The 16,627-nt window shown below is 46.3% G+C and overlaps 9 protein-coding genes across 9 annotated transcripts; 4 read left to right on the top strand and 5 right to left on the bottom strand.

Annotated features, from left to right (window-relative positions):
* Positions 1 to 123: 123 nt before the first annotated feature.
* Positions 124 to 1,911, top strand: V1516DRAFT_696985 (histone deacetylase domain-containing protein; the record flags this gene model as incomplete). The annotated part of the gene is made up of 2 exons (XM_066924067.1): positions 124 to 643; positions 698 to 1,911. The coding sequence occupies 2 exons, from the start codon at positions 124 to 126 to the stop codon at positions 1,909 to 1,911; spliced, it is 1,734 nt and encodes a 577-aa protein (XP_066775681.1).
* Positions 1,912 to 1,921: 10 nt separating this feature from the next.
* V1516DRAFT_679943 (uncharacterized protein) lies at positions 1,922 to 3,013 on the bottom strand. The gene has a single exon (XM_066923006.1). It carries the CDS (start codon positions 2,829 to 2,831, stop codon positions 2,004 to 2,006), a length of 828 nt encoding a protein of 275 aa, XP_066775682.1. The 5' UTR covers positions 2,832 to 3,013; the 3' UTR covers positions 1,922 to 2,003.
* Positions 3,014 to 3,187: 174 nt separating this feature from the next.
* V1516DRAFT_679945 (uncharacterized protein) lies at positions 3,188 to 6,246 on the top strand. The gene is made up of 2 exons (XM_066923007.1): positions 3,188 to 5,232; positions 5,280 to 6,246. The coding sequence occupies exons 1-2, from the start codon at positions 3,529 to 3,531 to the stop codon at positions 6,114 to 6,116; spliced, it is 2,541 nt and encodes an 846-aa protein (XP_066775683.1). The 5' UTR covers positions 3,188 to 3,528; the 3' UTR covers positions 6,117 to 6,246.
* V1516DRAFT_679946 (D-isomer specific 2-hydroxyacid dehydrogenase) lies at positions 6,209 to 7,376 on the bottom strand. The gene has a single exon (XM_066923008.1). The coding sequence runs from the start codon at positions 7,310 to 7,312 to the stop codon at positions 6,314 to 6,316; it is 999 nt and encodes a 332-aa protein (XP_066775684.1). The 5' UTR covers positions 7,313 to 7,376; the 3' UTR covers positions 6,209 to 6,313.
* Positions 7,377 to 7,549: 173 nt separating this feature from the next.
* V1516DRAFT_520493 (permease for cytosine/purines, uracil, thiamine, allantoin-domain-containing protein) lies at positions 7,550 to 9,876 on the bottom strand. Its single transcript, XM_066919154.1, has one exon. The coding sequence runs from the start codon at positions 9,576 to 9,578 to the stop codon at positions 7,995 to 7,997; it is 1,584 nt and encodes a 527-aa protein (XP_066775685.1). The 5' UTR covers positions 9,579 to 9,876; the 3' UTR covers positions 7,550 to 7,994.
* Positions 9,877 to 12,219: 2,343 nt separating this feature from the next.
* On the bottom strand, positions 12,220 to 13,757 carry V1516DRAFT_524189 (Endonuclease/exonuclease/phosphatase). Its single transcript, XM_066919156.1, has 2 exons — positions 13,132 to 13,757; positions 12,220 to 13,074 (listed from the first exon to the last, which is right to left on the bottom strand). Exons 1-2 carry the CDS (start codon positions 13,626 to 13,628, stop codon positions 12,441 to 12,443), a joined length of 1,131 nt encoding a protein of 376 aa, XP_066775686.1. The 5' UTR covers positions 13,629 to 13,757; the 3' UTR covers positions 12,220 to 12,440.
* Positions 13,758 to 14,589: 832 nt separating this feature from the next.
* On the top strand, positions 14,590 to 15,430 carry V1516DRAFT_713579 (uncharacterized protein). The gene is made up of 3 exons (XM_066924312.1): positions 14,590 to 15,021; positions 15,085 to 15,333; positions 15,365 to 15,430. The coding sequence occupies exon 1, from the start codon at positions 14,601 to 14,603 to the stop codon at positions 14,946 to 14,948; it is 348 nt and encodes a 115-aa protein (XP_066775688.1). The 5' UTR covers positions 14,590 to 14,600; the 3' UTR covers positions 14,949 to 15,021; positions 15,085 to 15,333; positions 15,365 to 15,430.
* On the top strand, positions 14,590 to 15,440 carry V1516DRAFT_679954 (uncharacterized protein). Its single transcript, XM_066923009.1, has 3 exons — positions 14,590 to 15,021; positions 15,085 to 15,333; positions 15,386 to 15,440. Exons 1-3 carry the CDS (start codon positions 14,980 to 14,982, stop codon positions 15,410 to 15,412), a joined length of 318 nt encoding a protein of 105 aa, XP_066775687.1. The 5' UTR covers positions 14,590 to 14,979; the 3' UTR covers positions 15,413 to 15,440.
* V1516DRAFT_679955 (NADP-dependent oxidoreductase domain-containing protein) lies at positions 15,410 to 16,538 on the bottom strand. The gene is made up of 4 exons (XM_066923010.1): positions 16,488 to 16,538; positions 16,344 to 16,437; positions 16,245 to 16,286; positions 15,410 to 16,189 (listed from the first exon to the last, which is right to left on the bottom strand). The coding sequence occupies exons 1-4, from the start codon at positions 16,496 to 16,498 to the stop codon at positions 15,467 to 15,469; spliced, it is 870 nt and encodes a 289-aa protein (XP_066775689.1). The 5' UTR covers positions 16,499 to 16,538; the 3' UTR covers positions 15,410 to 15,466.
* Between the last annotated feature and the right edge of the window lie 89 nt (positions 16,539 to 16,627).

Genomic DNA, 16,627 nt, shown 5'->3' on the forward strand with positions numbered 1-16,627 from the left:
CAAGCACTCGATGAACTTGCATCTGTGCCAATTTCAGATTCCGATATCGAGCGTATCCAGCGAACTTTACGCGATGCACATCTATGGAAGTCGATTCCTGAACCGGACGACTTGGTCGACTCAATGTCAGGTCTATCTATCGACCAACTTCCCCAGAGCGACCTGCCGAAGTTAGTATCTGATAAAACACTTGTTCTGCTTTCGCCACTGTCCTATCTACATGTATTTTCTCGGCAATGGGTTGCGAAACGATATCTAGCATCAATCGTAGAACGGCCTCAACGATTGAATGCCACCGCACTAGGAATTAGTGCAGCGTTGACTCTCGCCGGCGCTGAAAACAACTTTGTACTCGACTCGTCTTCGAAATCCGTTGACTTGGCTTCAGCTGAACATGTTAAGCGAGTTCACGGTGCAAACTGGCCTACTACGCTTAGGACTTTGTGTGAAGCTTCAGCAGCGAAACTGGACAAACTTGAGTTGGAGGTCCCAGAAACTTGGAATTCAGGTGATATTTATCTCGGACCAGGTACGATTTCCGCGCTCGAAGGTGTTGTAGGAGCCATTGAGACCGGTATTGATCGAGTTTTCGATGCTGATCCTGAGTCGGAAAATAGATGCTTTATCTGTATTCGCCCCCCTGGTAAGTCTTTATTGTTTTCTTGCTTTTCTTAAAGAATTATTCCTAACACTATAGGTCATCATTCACACCCTTGTACCCCGTCTGGATTTTGTCTCTTGAATAACGTTCATATCGGGATTCAGTATGCAGCGGCGAAACATGGACTTACGCATGCGGTGATCCTTGACTTTGATTTGCATCATGGCGATGGAAGCCAGGATATCTGTTGGAAACTATCAGGTTTGGAGGAACAGGACGAAGATTTTTATTCAAAGCCAGCTTCAGAGACTTCTACAGAGACTAACCCGAATGCCGAAATTCCCAATCCCAAGATCGGATATTTTTCACTACATGACGTCAACTCATTCCCTACTGAAGTTGGATACGCAACTGCAGAAATGATCAAAGACGCGTCGATCCGTCTGATGGCACACAACATGTGTATATGGAACATCCATCTGGAACCGTACTCAACCCCACAAGAGTTTGATGAGTTATACAAGTCCACGTATTCTGACTTATTCCGACAAGCCCGACGTTTTCTCAACAATGCGCGGATAGAGGCAAAAAAATCTAATGTGCCGTTCAAGGCTGCCGTGTTCATTTCTGCTGGATTTGACGCATCTGAATTTGAAGATAAGGGCATGCAACGACATGGTGTGCATGTGCCAACCTCATTCTATGCGCAATTTACCAAAGATTGCGTCGCACTTGCGCGCGAGCAATGTGATGGCAGAGTCATTAGTCTTTTGGAAGGCGGATACTCAGATTCAGCACTCTGTAGCGGTGTCATGGCACATTTACTAGGTCTTCAAGGATGCGAATGGCGCGACGAGTACGCTACTCCATCGGTTATCCGGCAGCTTGAGAAAGGATGTAAGGCTCGTTGGGCACCACCCAAGACTGTTTCAGCGAAAAATCAATCTTGGGTCGTTCAAGCGATCAAACTTGGGCGATCATTACGACCCCCTCAGCCAGAGAAATTTGCGACGCCAACGTCGACGCCTGCGAAGTCAAGCTCTGTCACCCCAAATACACGTCGCATTTTGAGGGATCGGAAAAGTACCCCAGTGTATAACTACGATACTCGTCGAGCGGCAGCGTCTCCACTGGCAAGCAAGCAGACAGACGACTTGAAAATTATATCGGAATCAGAGCCAGACCAATTGGGGATCCCTCAGTTGGAACCAACATCGGAATCGAAGTCGGGAATTCCTAAACATAAACTGGTTCAGCAACCTGATGGGACGTGGAAACTGGCCGACTCTTTAGCAGAGCTACGGTTGTAATGGAATTGGATAATAGAATGGCTAGGAGTTGATTGATTTGATAATAATACATAATTGAATAATACATCTGAAGTGAATAATTTAATGAATAATTAATGAATCAATGGAGTTTCCTCATTCAATTCATGTCGTTCACGTCCGATCAAACCCTTAAAGCTTGTGGAAAATAAAACAACACCAGACTGAACGGTAAGCAAAGAGGCAATAATGACGGCAAAGATCCACTGAAGTGCAATGGTCTTGACCAAGATCTGACCAACAAAAAGTCCCCAGACGAGAAAGCCTTCTGCAAAGCCGAGGCCCCAATCTGCAAAAGTGATCATACAAGCCGTCGGAATCACATAGAGCGCCCAAATGAATATGTTTGCAATCAAACGTCCAAACAAGTTATGCGAGTGGGCGGCAATGGCACCAGTCCAAAACAAGGCAAACAGTGACCAAGCAAACGGCATCGCAGCAGCTGTCAAATGAATCGTTAGCCAGCGCATGACAGGCGTAAGATTGTGTGTGCGATTTGACCAATACAAAGTCCCTGTAAGCAAGAAACTCAGTGTCATGACGACCAAAGCAGAGAAAAAATGACGGTTTGCAAGACTGATCAGCCATAGGAAATGCAGCACGTTGAACAATGTCAGAAAATTTGCCGCTCGTGATGCGTCTTTTTGTGCATCAGTAACTCCAGCAATGAACTGATGCAAAAATGCAATCTGGCCAATACACATGGCCACCCAGTAGAGCAGAACGAAAAAGACGGATGGTGTGAAAGGCGTATATTCGATTCTGTGGAAGGCCTCGCTCTGATGGCCACCAGCAATACCTCGGCCAGAAAGGTAATAGAAGGTTGTGACGGCTGCCAGACCGAACGAGAGCAAGACTGCTACACGTTGAATGTTGTTCTTTGACGCACTAGACAAGGGCATGATTATTAGTTGTGGTATATGGTATAGTGTATAGTGTATAGAGTATGGGCCGAATGAAGACCTGGTATATCGAATCGCAAGAAATCGGGACTTTATATAATTCTCAGCAAGTTCTAGAAATCTCCTTATTTTCGCCGATCATTTCGTCACATATGTCTCTTCAACAGCTTCTGTAACAGTCCTATACTTTTCAATTAACATACTATGGACGATCATGATGTAACTGGACTGCCCCCAATGACGTAGCGGCAACATCTCATCACATGACACTTTACATGACCAGGCGTCCAATCCGACCCGCCTCCTTAGAGGACCAAACCCGGCCAGAACAAAGTTGTTCCCGGCCATCACGAGAAGGCCAGTTTTTTGACCCTAAGAGCCAGAGAAGCGACACAATGAGAACTCGAGCCCATCGCTAAATCATCCACAAAGTTTGACGCGCGTGGTTATTTCTTATAGCAAACAGGATATTTACTTGCTCGCACGCTCAAAGCCGAACCTGACGCGTTAACACGCAGGCTCGTAAGCACGCGTGACGACTCATTGCGTTGCCCAGGCGACGTCCGATTAACGTGTGTTTACGCGCTTCTGCTTATCAAGATACAAGCTCGCGTCGCGTTGCACATCTTTGTGTGTTCTAGCTGTTTTGGGGCCAGATATTTCACGTTCTTTGCGCTGAGCTTTGCAGACCTCCACAATGAGCTACTCTCGTCCTCATCTCCACCAGCAGCTGCTAAATCCGCAGCCTACCCAGCCAGCTCCGCTACAGCTCCAGCAGATTCATTCCTTCAACCAACCCCAGCAGCAGCAACAGACTGGCCAGCAACAACAGCAACAACAACAACAACAGCAGCTCCAGCCTGGCCAGCCGTCTCAACAGCAGGCACAGCAGCCTCTGCCGCTGCACATGCAGCTGCCTCCGGCGCAGGCTCCTCCTCCGCTTCTACACCACCAACAGCCGCCATCAGATCCCAGCCAGCGAATGCCAGTCCTGGCAACTCCCCTCCACCATAGCTCTGCTCATCCGTATGCTCCTCCTGCTCCTCCACTGGCTCCTCAGTCTGTCGTCCAGCAACAGCAACAGCACCAACCGCAACAAGTCCAACAAGTTCAGCAGATTCAGCAGGTTCAGCAGCAACAAGTCCAACAACAGCAGGTTCAGCAGGCACAACAGCAGCAGCAACAACAACAGGTACAACAACAGAATACCGCTCAACAGGGAGCCTCGCAACAGAGTACCCCTCAGCATGTTCATGTCCAGACGCAAGGGCAAGAGCCAAATGGGATCGACACGTCCGGCTCAAGCAAAAAGAAAACACATCAGTCCTGGGTCTGGAACTATTTTACCAAGATGCCTGGTCAAGACGGCATTATGTATGCTGTATGTCAGCTACCGGCCAACAACAATTCGCGGTCTAAGAAGCGTGACTCTGGACGAAAGCAGCGTCACGGTCCTGGCGGCGGAGGAGGAGATGATGGCGATGACGATGATGACGACGACCGGTCTGACGACGACGGAGCCGGCGGCCGTCGAAGCAATGCTCCTGGGGATTATATCCACGATGTCGACAGGACCCATGAAGACCCGTCCTCGGGTAAATGCAATGCTCAGTATAAGTATATCCAGGGCACCAAGAATCTGATACGACATTTAATCAGGACGCATGGCATATTCAAGACCACTGCGCCGCCATCCTCCAGCGACCTTGGCGTTATCCAGCAAGGCGCCGTCTCGACTTCTAATGGCTACCCAGCCTACGAAGATCAGCGTGCAAACGACTCTCGGTTCTCTTGGATGGCGACACCTGATCCTCTTGGAGGTGGTACTTCACAATTCATGGCTGCAACCGCCACGGCTCCCTCATATCTAATGGCAGATCCATCGCAGCAGCAAACCCAACAAGCTGTTGCACTTGGGCAAGCCAATTTACTAGCTACTACTTCCAACAAGCTCAAGCATTGGAATGACGACGAGCTCATTGCGCTTCTGCAAGCACACCATGATGTTCGAGCTACTCGGGGTCCTGACGCCGAGTTTCTCGCTCTAGACGACGTCATAGAAGATACATATGCGACATTCACAGCTCGCCAAGACCAGCTTGCTCAGCAACAGCAACAGCAACGTCAAGCCGCTGCTGGAGTTAGTGGTGGTGGTAATGTTGGAAGCGGCGGTGGTGGTAACGATGATTCAGACACATATGATGCCATTGTTCGGCGACCTGCTAAAGCAGTGTATGATAAATTGTACGGTTTAGTGTCAAGTTATAAGTTCATCACCGACTACGAGGAAGCCCGAATCAACCATGAGCGATCGACTATAGGAACCGCGATTACCCACAGCAAGAAGCCCTGGTGGGATCTGAATCCCTCTGAACATCGACGGATCCTCGGCAAAAATAGAGTACGAATTTTTATTACGGAAATAGAGTTAGTGCTAACAAATTCTAGACATGGCTGAGTAAGAGTGTGTATAATACGGTGGCATTACTCATGCCGCAAGCCTTATTGCGCAGAAATGGGGCGCGACCGTCACGGAAGAACGACGAAGATTATGTTAGCGATTTGTCCGATAATGAGAGCGTGTTACGGCAGCACCATCGATCTAGTTTGACTGGTCAACCCCTCTCTGGTGGCCGAACCAACAGCAGTAATGTGCCCGCAATCGTCCCAAGCCAACAGCGGGGACCTGCACAAGCCGGTCAAGTACCATCGCCAAATCTCCAAACAAATGGTCAGACAACACCTGGAACGCGAGCTGCTGGAGCTCGCAAGAGACAACGAACTGGAAGCGCGCTGAGTCAAGTCGCCCAGTCGTTACAAGCGTCGCAACATATGCATCATCAAGTCTCTAATGCAGGCGGTCAACCGAATAACATAAGAGGGCGGAAAGACCAAGTTGGTCCTTCGCCATCTCAACAGCAACAGCAACCACCACAGCCGCAATCTCAAACTGGATTTGTACGAAACTTGGCCTCAGTGATGAATCCTGTAGAACTCAGCCAAGGAGTGGATGTCGGTGATGTCGATGACGGTTTGGTCGCTGCTGCCAGTGATAATGCAGACGAGTTGCTTGGTTGGGTCCGACGACGTGCAGTCGAAAATGTAGTGTCCAACTCTGGGCCGAGCACGGCAGGACCAGGATCATTAACATCTCAGACAGCATTCGAGCGACAAATGCTAACCGAACAAGAAGCTCAGACGGGGCTTCTCCGAACTTTGGTCGAACAGCAGACTCGGATGATGGCCGTCTTAGAGCAGACGTTTCGAAGAACCGAGTCACGATGAGAGATGTGGAGGGAAATGACTTAAATTTTTATTTCAAATTGACTTAATTCTGTGTTTGCTTAGTTCTATGTACTTTTAGTCAGAGTATGATATTTAAGATAAAATGGAGGAATGTATTCTATTCGATAAACACAGTAATTTAGCACAAGCAGACTAAACCAACTAAATCATATCATTGACTTGGTCTGCGCAACTTCCTATTTCTGGAGATGCGCAGTTTCGGGGGTAATGTTCAAAACCTTGCCGGAAATCAAGGCCGACTTCAAGTTATCTAGGACCAACAACTCCATTCCTCTTCTGGACTCGAGGGTGTGGGTACCCAGATGAGGCAAGAGCATTACTTTCTCATTTTCTAACAGACCCGGATGAATTTTTGGTTCTTCTTCAAATACATCCAAACCAGCTGAATATACTTTTCCAGAAGCAAGCGCGTCGACAAGAGCAGCTTCATCGATGACAGCACCACGAGCAGTATTAGTAATAACAACACCATCTTTCATCTTAGCAAATGTATCCTTGTTGATAATATGCTTAGTACCGGCGTTGAGAGGCAGGTTAAGTGAAATTACATCTGCGGTGGAAATCAATTCGTCAAAAGTAACATATTTCGCACCATCGGCAAGCTCGTCAGACAATTGCTTGCGATTATGATATATGACGGTCATTCCAAAAGCTTCCGCACGTTTTTTGAGTGCGCGACCAATTCCACCCATACCAATGATTCCGAGAATTTTCTCTTCAGGATCATGTGCAAGTGGAGTTGTCGAGGCAAACTCGCCACGACGTAGTCCATTAAGACCCTGATTAAAATTTCGCAGTGCGCCCAAAATTAAAAACATGTTGGTATCGGCAGTGCCATGGTCCACGGCACCAGGTGTATGAGACACAATGATCCCGCGCTTCGCACATTCGTCAGTATCGATCATGTCATATCCAGCACCATGATGGCAAATGAACTTCAGCGTGGCTGGGAAAGAGTCAATGATATCAGCCGACAACGTAAATCCAGGTCCTGAGCTATGCGTATGGAATAGAGCTACGGCCTCAGAAAACTTGCCGCCCGCAGAAAATTCAGCAATCAGCTCTTCCTTGGTCTTCGAACTGTCTTCGTATAAGGTCGCTATCGAGCTCAGATCTTGCCATTCCTTTGGCGCGTGAAGAATTTTGCCTAGCAGGACAACAACGGGCTTCGACATTTTCAACAGTTTATTTATGAATTATTACTATCAATTGCAATTATCAATCAATTGTATTGATCAATTGCATCTACAGAACATCTTTAGCGCATCCCGGGCCTTAAATATTCATGTTCTCCACCGATACCCGGCCTCTAGAACTCCCAGTCCGGCTCCGCGGGGGTAGCCATATACCACGTGGTTGTTCTGTCTCCATGTTTAAAATATGCATAATGTATTCTTTGTTTCTGTAATTTTGGATCAAACGACACTATATCGCGGGGATCCTCAGCTATTTTACAAGAATTTCTAATATTCTGTAAAAAAAAATTCTTTAATTTTTTTATTCTTGATTTAATAATCACAATTACGTTTACTGTTCTCACGAATTCGTGCTTTTACTTTTGGTTGCCCCGCTCGACGCTTCCGATGTCGGTCTGTGTCCCCCACCTTGGGAGACAGTGGGGGGACTTCGCGTAATAATGGATGAGCGCAAGACACAGCGTCTATTAAAAAATGCAGATATTACATAATCACAAGGTATTCTAGCAATCTACAGTATATATCGCTTCACAAAATACTTGTTTCAAAATCAAGTCATGATATTATTAATTAATTGCCATGCATATAGATGGAATTAAGCAAACAATAATTAAATACAAAACATATATTACAAAAATATCCCATACTAGCCCAAATAAGTTCAACGACGGAAGTAATGACGCTCAATCGGACGAGCAACCATATATCCAACAAAAGAGAACGCAAGAGCAAATTCCCAACCGATATCGCCAGGGATTGCGGTTGCAGCCGGACCTGCCCACCAGACTTGATCCATACCTAATACGACACCACCAACACCGCAAGCGAACGCGAACGCAGTTGCGTATCCGGGAGGAAGGCGTTCAGGATGAGTGATGTCTTCGACGCGGTAGCTCTTGAGGTTACCCTTCTTAAATATAAAGTGTTCCGGAAGAGAAATGCCCTCGTAGATACAGATCCAGTATGCAATGATGTCCATAAAGTTTTCAATGTACTGGCTGAAGTTGTAGTACGCGCCCATGGAAATACCGAAATATACGCCAGTACCAATGGCTGACCAGAGGAATCGAGGAACATATGCGAAGTAGTGTGACACAGTCTGCATGCAGAAAGCAAGCGAGTAAATGTTGACTACCGACACACCGACACAGGACAGAGCGAGAACAACGGTACAAAATTTGCCAAATCCGTGCAAGGCATCGGTGACCATGATTGCATAGATGAGACCACCAAATCCATTGTCATCATACGCATCTCCAAGTCGAGTACTATTATCGGCTGCACAAATTATCGCATTGCCGATAATCGAGCAAAAAATCAGTGGAATCGAAACTCCAAAAAAGACTGCAATGAAAATCTTCCACTTGCTAGCGTCTTTGCGCTGATACACGGAATAATCAGCAGCATATGTCGCCCAACCATTCGCTCCTCCAAAAAGAGTAGCACCATACGAAAGAACATTTCCCGCCTCGGCCTGGCCGACTGCAAGTTTGCCAGGCGCGAAAGTATGGGACATTTGCAAACGGGCAATCAGAATCCATAGCATGATCATGGTTGGAAGCCAAGTCCACTGCTCGAAAAAATGTAACACTTTGTAACCGAAGCAAGAGATGATAAGAACTAGAACGGCGACAATCAAAATGCCGGCCCATTCGGGAAGCTGACCGTCGTTGATCGCATGAAGAAGAGAAGCAGCCACAATTGTGTTAAGCGCAGTCCAACAAACGGAACCAATAACATTTAAAATAGAGAAAATCTTGACTCCGTGATATCCAAACCAAAAGCGAGACATAGCCATCTGACGAAGACCAAACTCAGGGCCTAAAGTAGCGTAGAATGCGACGGGGATGCAACCCAGGAAATTGAAGAAAATCGAAGCTAACACAGCATCCCAGAAAGACAGATAGAAAACAGACGATGAGAGTGTACCAATAGAGACAGGAGGTAAAACTAAATTCACACTAAACCAGAGAAATCCAGGAGTCCATGGGCTTTTATCAGTTCGCTTGTCCTCAGGCACCTGTTCAATACCAATGACTTCCATCTTATACTTGGTTGCCAGCATATTCATACGAGCACCCAAACCGAGCTTTTCTGAAGAAGAGCCTTCTTTCGACTCAGACTCAACACCGGACTCGTATGCGTCCGATGTTATGATTTGCTCACCAACCTCAACATCTTTCTCGTCGAACGAGTCTACGCTGTAAGGTGCAGCCTCGTTGATATTCTTCTCAAGATCAGACATTGTCGAAGGGTGGCTGCAGGATATTTCTGGACCAAGCAAGCCTTAGATGTAGAATTACTAGCTCACCAGAGAAGCGGCATCGAGGAAGTTATATAGAAATCCAGCAGGCTTTCCGCCGCCGATAATAAAGCCCGAAAAATGGTGGGTACGGACAAGTTTGATATTCGGCAGACAAGAAAGTATAATAGGAGTCCGCCGGCTTTAGAATCTGCTGGCGATAAGGAATCATTGAGCTGCGCTCGAGCAAAATTGACGGGTACGCAGCTCTGAGAAAAACCGGATAGGTTTTGAGCGGACTAGTCTGACCGAGCTTAGACCAGAAGTGGTCTCGTCTTTCGTGGTGGACATGATGGACTTAATATTCGTATTTCCACATCTGTAAATGCGAACGATTGCGAATTTACTTTGTTGTTTAATTTATTTCAGCAAAAAGTCGCTGAATCCTATCAAATTCCATAATCTGATTGTCTCGAAAATCTCTTACTATTGCACACAATACAGGTCGGAGATAGCAGGCCAAACATTTCAGTAGATCCGCTCAAGGTCGGAGCGCAGGCCACGGACGGAGTCGGCCATAGAATCTGGTTAGAGCGCAAATGAACGAACCAAGCAGAAAGATCACACAGGAAGCAGAAGGAAAAGCAAGGAGGGGCCTTGCGATAAGACAAACTTTCAGCAGTCGTAGCCTTGCCCGAGAGAGCGGGGGGGGTTTGCTGGCATATTCATCTGTCCAACCTTCCGAAGAGCATCCATAACATCGAACTTGATAGGATCGCCAAATATTTTGAATATTTGACGGATTTCTTCGACATGAAGTCGGCCACCATTAATGACGTCTTGCGATTCAGCTAGTTTCGATATTTTCTTTTGATTTCATTGTTAACGAACGCCTTAAAGCCTTCTAAAAGCCTTTACAAGCCTTACAAGCCTTACAAGCCTTGGAGAAGACCAGTTTACGGTCCAGTACAAGCCAAATCTGCTAGTGGCGCTCTACTTTGGCCAGTTTTGGCTGGCTAGCCCTTGGCAAGCCAATAAGCCTTTGCAAGCAAGCCTTCGGATCTGCTCCAAAACTCGTAAATTTATCGCGCAGTAATCCGGAATCAGGAGCCTGTGGCTGAATGAAGTGACTACTTCAAAATGAATTTGAGTCTTACTTCTCCTACATAATGATTATTGAAAGTCCTGATATCTTACTATCTTTAGCATTAATATGATTCGTAATATCAATGCTATCAATAGTCACTTGTGATATCGGCATTATCAAAGCACTTCAAAGGTACTTGTTCAATGCAGCATCACGAACCGCTCAGCGCTTTTCCCCCTTGATAACCGAACCCCCCGGTGGCAAGAAATTCAACTCATGTTGGCCCTGGCCCTGTCTATTGTTCGTCGCTGTAATTTTCTCCCCCAGTCGTTATCGTTGCGCCACGTCGTCCTGTTTTGGCACCCTTGGGTTTTAAATGGCGGATATTCTAACGGCCAGTCGCGCTTCTCTTCGGGAAGGTCTACACGTACATGGGGTATCTCCTGTGCCATCGAGTATCTTGTTTTGTTATAGTGGCAGATGAACAGACTAGAGAGAACCAGAAAATCAAGAAAATAGTTGGTTATAGAGAATAAATACCCCTTGGGGTCTGGCTATGCTTGCTGAAAGTAGCGGCTATGTATTTCACTCACAAACGCAGTCTTCCATGTCGGCGCTCAATACCGCCTGAGTCACTAGCCAAATGGCGTTGAGTCAATAGCTTAAACTGTCGCCCGCTGTGCCATCGATTAGTGCTATGAGATTTCAAATTGCTGTCCTGGTAAGCTCAGTTGACCCACTATCAACTCCGCTACCTCTTATTTTGGCCAATGGGTTATCACCGGGTGCGAGATCAGCAGAGCAGAATGAGTTCGTCCGGCAAGCAATGACCATGACAATTTTGCCTCTTTGATAGCAGTGCTAGGTCGTCCCTTTTTGACTTTGCCGACCCTCAGACTAAGGACAGAACAGAACAGGGTTGACACAACCTAAGCACGGCCGACACTGCTCCACTAAATCCAGACTCTCTCAAAATAGCGCAACATATAGCTGCGCAGCAATCTGTAATGTAAATATTCATTAAGACCCTGGAAGCAGAATGTCAGCGTTCAAACATGTCAACGCAGCAAAATTCAAATATCTAGGTACCATTTCGGGATCTCTAGTTCTCAGACTTTACCCTGAAGGTCAATAGTACGGTCGAAATGTCATTGCAGTGCACAGCAGTCCTGTCATGCTCAGACCAGAGCGACCATAGCGAGCATACAGACCGCATCGACCTGAGACCCGCACTACGATTTTCCTTTACGATAGCACCGGCACTCTGTCTTCCCGCACCAACATGTTCATTCGCCGAACTTTGCCGGGTAGCCAGTTTCTACAAACCTATGCTATGACTCAACCCTCTCTTACAGGTCAAGCCATACCCACGACCATCCAAGACCATCCAAATCTGATGCGAGCCAGCAGTATTCAGAGGTCATTGTCCCTTTATGCCTTGTCCAGACCATTTCAACTAAATCTTCGTTATTAATTTCCCTAGTGTAGACAAGAAAATGCCGTTGCCATTGCAGCTATTCAACAAGCATATACACCTTGGCGTAGCTGTCGTTTCATAACGGCTTGACTCGTTCGATTATCTGCCTGCATTATCTCTGTAGATTACATAATACTCTACCTTGAGATTCAGCACATCTAGCCTGCAAAAAAGTCTGAAGACATTCTCTTGGACAGCAATCTAGGAATAGCATTTACAAAATATTACCTAAATCTTCTACACATGTAAATTCACTGATTATTCACAATACCTAGCTGATTTTACTATCCACAAAACAAACCTAATGCTTCTTGTATCCAACACTGAAGTCGGACAAGACAGGACGATGGTCTGACAGATGGTATTCGTTGTCGAAGAAGTTCTCCTCGACTCTGTAAGTCTCGACTTCCCAGGTAGAGTTGGAACCGGCCATCTGGAAATCAATACGGGTGAAATCGGAGGTTGCTCCAATAGCTTTGAATCCATTGAAAGTAGCATGATGACCCGATCGGAACTGAGGAGCAGTCTCTTTCAACAAATCCTTGAATACAAAAGTATCGGCCAGACTGGAGTTGTAGGTTTCCGCAAAGGTCTCATTGATGGAAAGAATGTCGGATTCTCCGGTAATGATCTCATATCCGCCAGAATCAGAACCAGTGGACTGAGAGTTGAAATCACCGAACAAAATAACAGGTTTCTTAGTCTTTGCAGTTTCATAAGCACCACGATAACGCAAAAGCGAAGCAGCAACTTGACGCTGAGTATCGGATTGATCATCCCAGTGCGTGCAGATACCGGTGAATTTGTTACCGGCCTTCGACTTGAAATGACCAACCGTAGCAGAACGGTATGATCCAGCACCAGGATATTTGGAGGGTTCGAAAGGAGTCTCCGAGAGCCAGAAAGTAGACCAATCGACAAGAGAAACAGCGTTCCTAAAAAGCGTGTCAGAAGTTGCAAATCTATAAAAAAATTTATAAATCAAGACTTACTCCTTGTAGAAGAATGCCTCGAATTCACCGGAAATGTTGCCGTCATCACGGCCAACACCGATCCATTTGTATCCGGGAAGAAGAGCAGCAAGATCAGTTACCTGGCGATACAGAGCCTCTTGGACACACAAAAGATCAGGTTTGTTGAAGTTGATCAAGTTCGAGACTCCAATACGACGATCGGACCAGGTGACCTCGCTGTAGTCGCTGTAGTAAGAGATCTCATCGTCATTGGGAACGGTAGCGTTCAATGAGGCAAGAGTCTCAGCGATGGTCTCTCCGTCTGCCTTGGAATCGTAGCGCAAATTCCATGACTGGAAACGCAGAGTGTCGGCCTCCTCACCACGGGGAACAGAAAACGTGGCTGCGGCAGCCGTGGAGGTGGAAGAGGGCCATTTATGGATGCTGGTAGTCTTGCGGTGCTTCTCGAGAGGACCAGCAGAGACGGTGGAAGCTAACAGAGCGCCAAAGACGCAAGCAGACAGAACAGATTTCATTTTTGCTATAGTGATTCTAAGCAGGAATTGATAGCTTCAATTATCTACAAACAGTACAAATTCAGGACATTGATTTGAATCCGGGCGGACATCGTGCTTGATAAATAGACAAAACAGTCTGGAACACGAGACAGCTGGATGAGAAAAGTGCAAGAAATATTTGGAAACAGCCAGACCAGTAAACCTGTCAACCTCAGTACATCTTGAATGTGAGGACCCTTTACTCCTATTCGAAGCCTCTTCTAAACATCAAAAAGAAATGAAGCACAGCCGAGAAGGACCCTGGGAAAAGCAAATACAAAGTTCTGGCACGTCTTTCAGGGCGAGAAACTACGACATCAAGAAAACAAATGTATTTCCATCAGGAATCATGAAAGCCACAGCAAAATCGACTGAGGTTCCAGCTCTTTTCCCTGAAACTGCAGATTCCTGTCTGCCTGTCGGTCGAATTTGGAAAGGCTTGACTTTGCGCTTGCGCAGTCAAAGAGGAAACAGAACAAGCCAAATCAGACTAAACCAGAGAGAATGAAGTAAATATGCCAATAGTTCTGGACAGTGAACAGCACTGGAGAACCAATCGAGAGACACGAAACGTGCTCGTGTGAATATTTAAATGGTATTTCATTTTTGTTGCTAGTTTTTTGCTTGGCTCAGAACTGCCTGAGGTATAGTTTGACTGTTGAGCATGCTCGGACTCAAGGTATTAAGACTAACCCGCAGAATCTAGAATAGCCGAAGACCGATTTCTCAGTACGTGGTCCTTCAACTGCAGCAATACCAAGACCGACCAGAAGGATTACTCGACTGTGCTCAAAACTGAGCAAATACACTAAATTAATAACCCAAATGACGATTCTTCAGCAGAGATTCCAAAGCAAACGCCAAAGAATGTGTCGGTTCGTTAACTCTGTGCTCTCGACTTCAGACTGACACCACGTGGACAGCCTTTCTCCAGACTTTTCTTGATCCTGGATGGGCTCAGTTTTCTGGGACTGGTCTTTTGATCCGGTTATTTGTTGCTCGGTTGCTATGGTAATAGTGATCCCTTCAGTTGGATACATTTTGTTATGTTTGCGTAATTGTGTATATCGTCCTGATCAAAATGGGGTGTGCTTACATAACCATATTGCTTGCAATATCTTATGTAATCGATTTGTGTTACATAATCGCGGCAACCCCACATTCTGTCAGCTCCGTCTTGCCTGGAATCCCGAGAAGGGATTAATTGAATATCCCAAACAGGAAATGAGGAGAGCGACCAAATTACATAAATACAGCAAGCTTTCTTACTCTCAGGAATTGGAATGGCTGTTCTTTTGACAATTGCTGGTTAATTGCAGTTATTGCCGATATGGTCTACTTCATGTGCTACATGGTCGATAAGCAGGGAGCGGTGAGTACTGAGAAAACAAGTCTACGCAGAAACAATGTGCCGTGGATACTAATCCGACAACAGATCTCAGCCCGAGTGAGCGCCAGACCGGCGCATCTTGCACGCGCAAAGCAGTTTATAGAGCAAGGTGTGTTTCCGTTTGGAGGCGCTGTGCTCACGCAGCAGCCAGGCACTCAGTTGCCCGATGGGAACCCACCGATCATTGGGTCTGTGATTGTTGTTGACGCCGAATCGAAGGAAAAAGTACTTGAGATTCTCGAAAATGATCCGTATAAAGATGTGTGGGATTTCAACCGTTCACAAATCAATTATGTAAGTAATTGACAAGTTTATACCATCTTAGCCAGCAGTGCTGACCGTATAGTTTGTCCCTGCCATACCAATGAAATAAATATCAGATTAATATATCATTGAACTACTATATTCTATATATTTTTATCTTGGATCAAAAATAGTCAGCCCAGGGAGGAGAAACAATGCGCTGGCTTGTAGCCTCATGGATATCATTCAGTGCCTTGATATCTTGCGACTCGAGCAGGAAATCGTCGAAATTCGAAATAATGCGTTTCGGTGTCACACTTTTCGGAATGACAGACGTTCCCCGCTGAATAGCCCAAGAAATCAGGACCTGTGCAGGGGTCTTGGTGTACTTTGCAGCAAGCCTGGTGACTGTAACATCCTTGAGAAGCGGTCCAGAGGCCGACCCGAGTGGAGAATAGGCCGTAACATGAATTCCCTTCGATGCACAGTACTCTAGTAATTCAGTCTGCGGCAGATGCGGATGCAATTCAACTTGGTTCGCTGCTGGGACGACTTTAGTATCAGGATGGCTCAGCAATTTTTCCAGCTGCGCAATCGTAAAGTTCGACACGCCGATAGCACGGGCGGAGCTGGAACCAGATCCTAGTAACGGCTGCATGGCATGCCACGTCTTGATATAGTCCCACTCAGACGCTGGGACAACCCCGCCAGAAGAATCCAACGTAACAGGCCAGTGCATAAGATAAAGATCAAGATAGTCTGTTTTCAAATGCTCCAATGATCGCTTGAATGCAAACTCGGCTTGCTGCTGGTCGCTGTTCCAAAGCTTGGTCGTGAGGAAAATGTCCTTTCGGTCCACGGGGCTTTGCTCGATCCCGTCTCCGACCGAGGGCTCGTTGCCGTAAATCTAACACCGTCAGAATCAGCACACATGGAAATCCTCTGGAAATACGGTTGCATACAAACGCAGTATCGACATGCTTATATCCGGCAGCAAGAGCAGTCTAAAACGAAATTTTTGTCAATATTAGTCGATTAAGATCATCGCTGACTCCAAATACCTTGACGGCAGTAACGACTTCAGCAGGTTCAGAGCGCCAGGTCCCCAGTCCAAGGGCTGGGATCTTTGCACCCGTATTAAGCAGAAAATGACGACTAATTTTGCATTGTTATTATGTGATTCAGTACGTCTTCGCTGAACTTACCCCAAAGACATTGCTTTCTATCTTGAATTTTTTGCAATACCTTCTCAGAAGTGTTTGGCAAAGAGCGGAAGCTTATCTAATCTGGTGCCTCGGACTTGGGAGTTCTAGCTGGGCTGATGCCATAACTACGGTTACGAACA

The sequence above is a fragment of the Lipomyces oligophaga genome, assembly GCF_038497815.1.
Source record: "Lipomyces oligophaga strain CBS 7107 unplaced genomic scaffold V1516scaffold_7, whole genome shotgun sequence".
NCBI classification, from domain to species: Eukaryota; Fungi; Ascomycota; class Lipomycetes; order Lipomycetales; family Lipomycetaceae; genus Lipomyces; species [Lipomyces] oligophaga.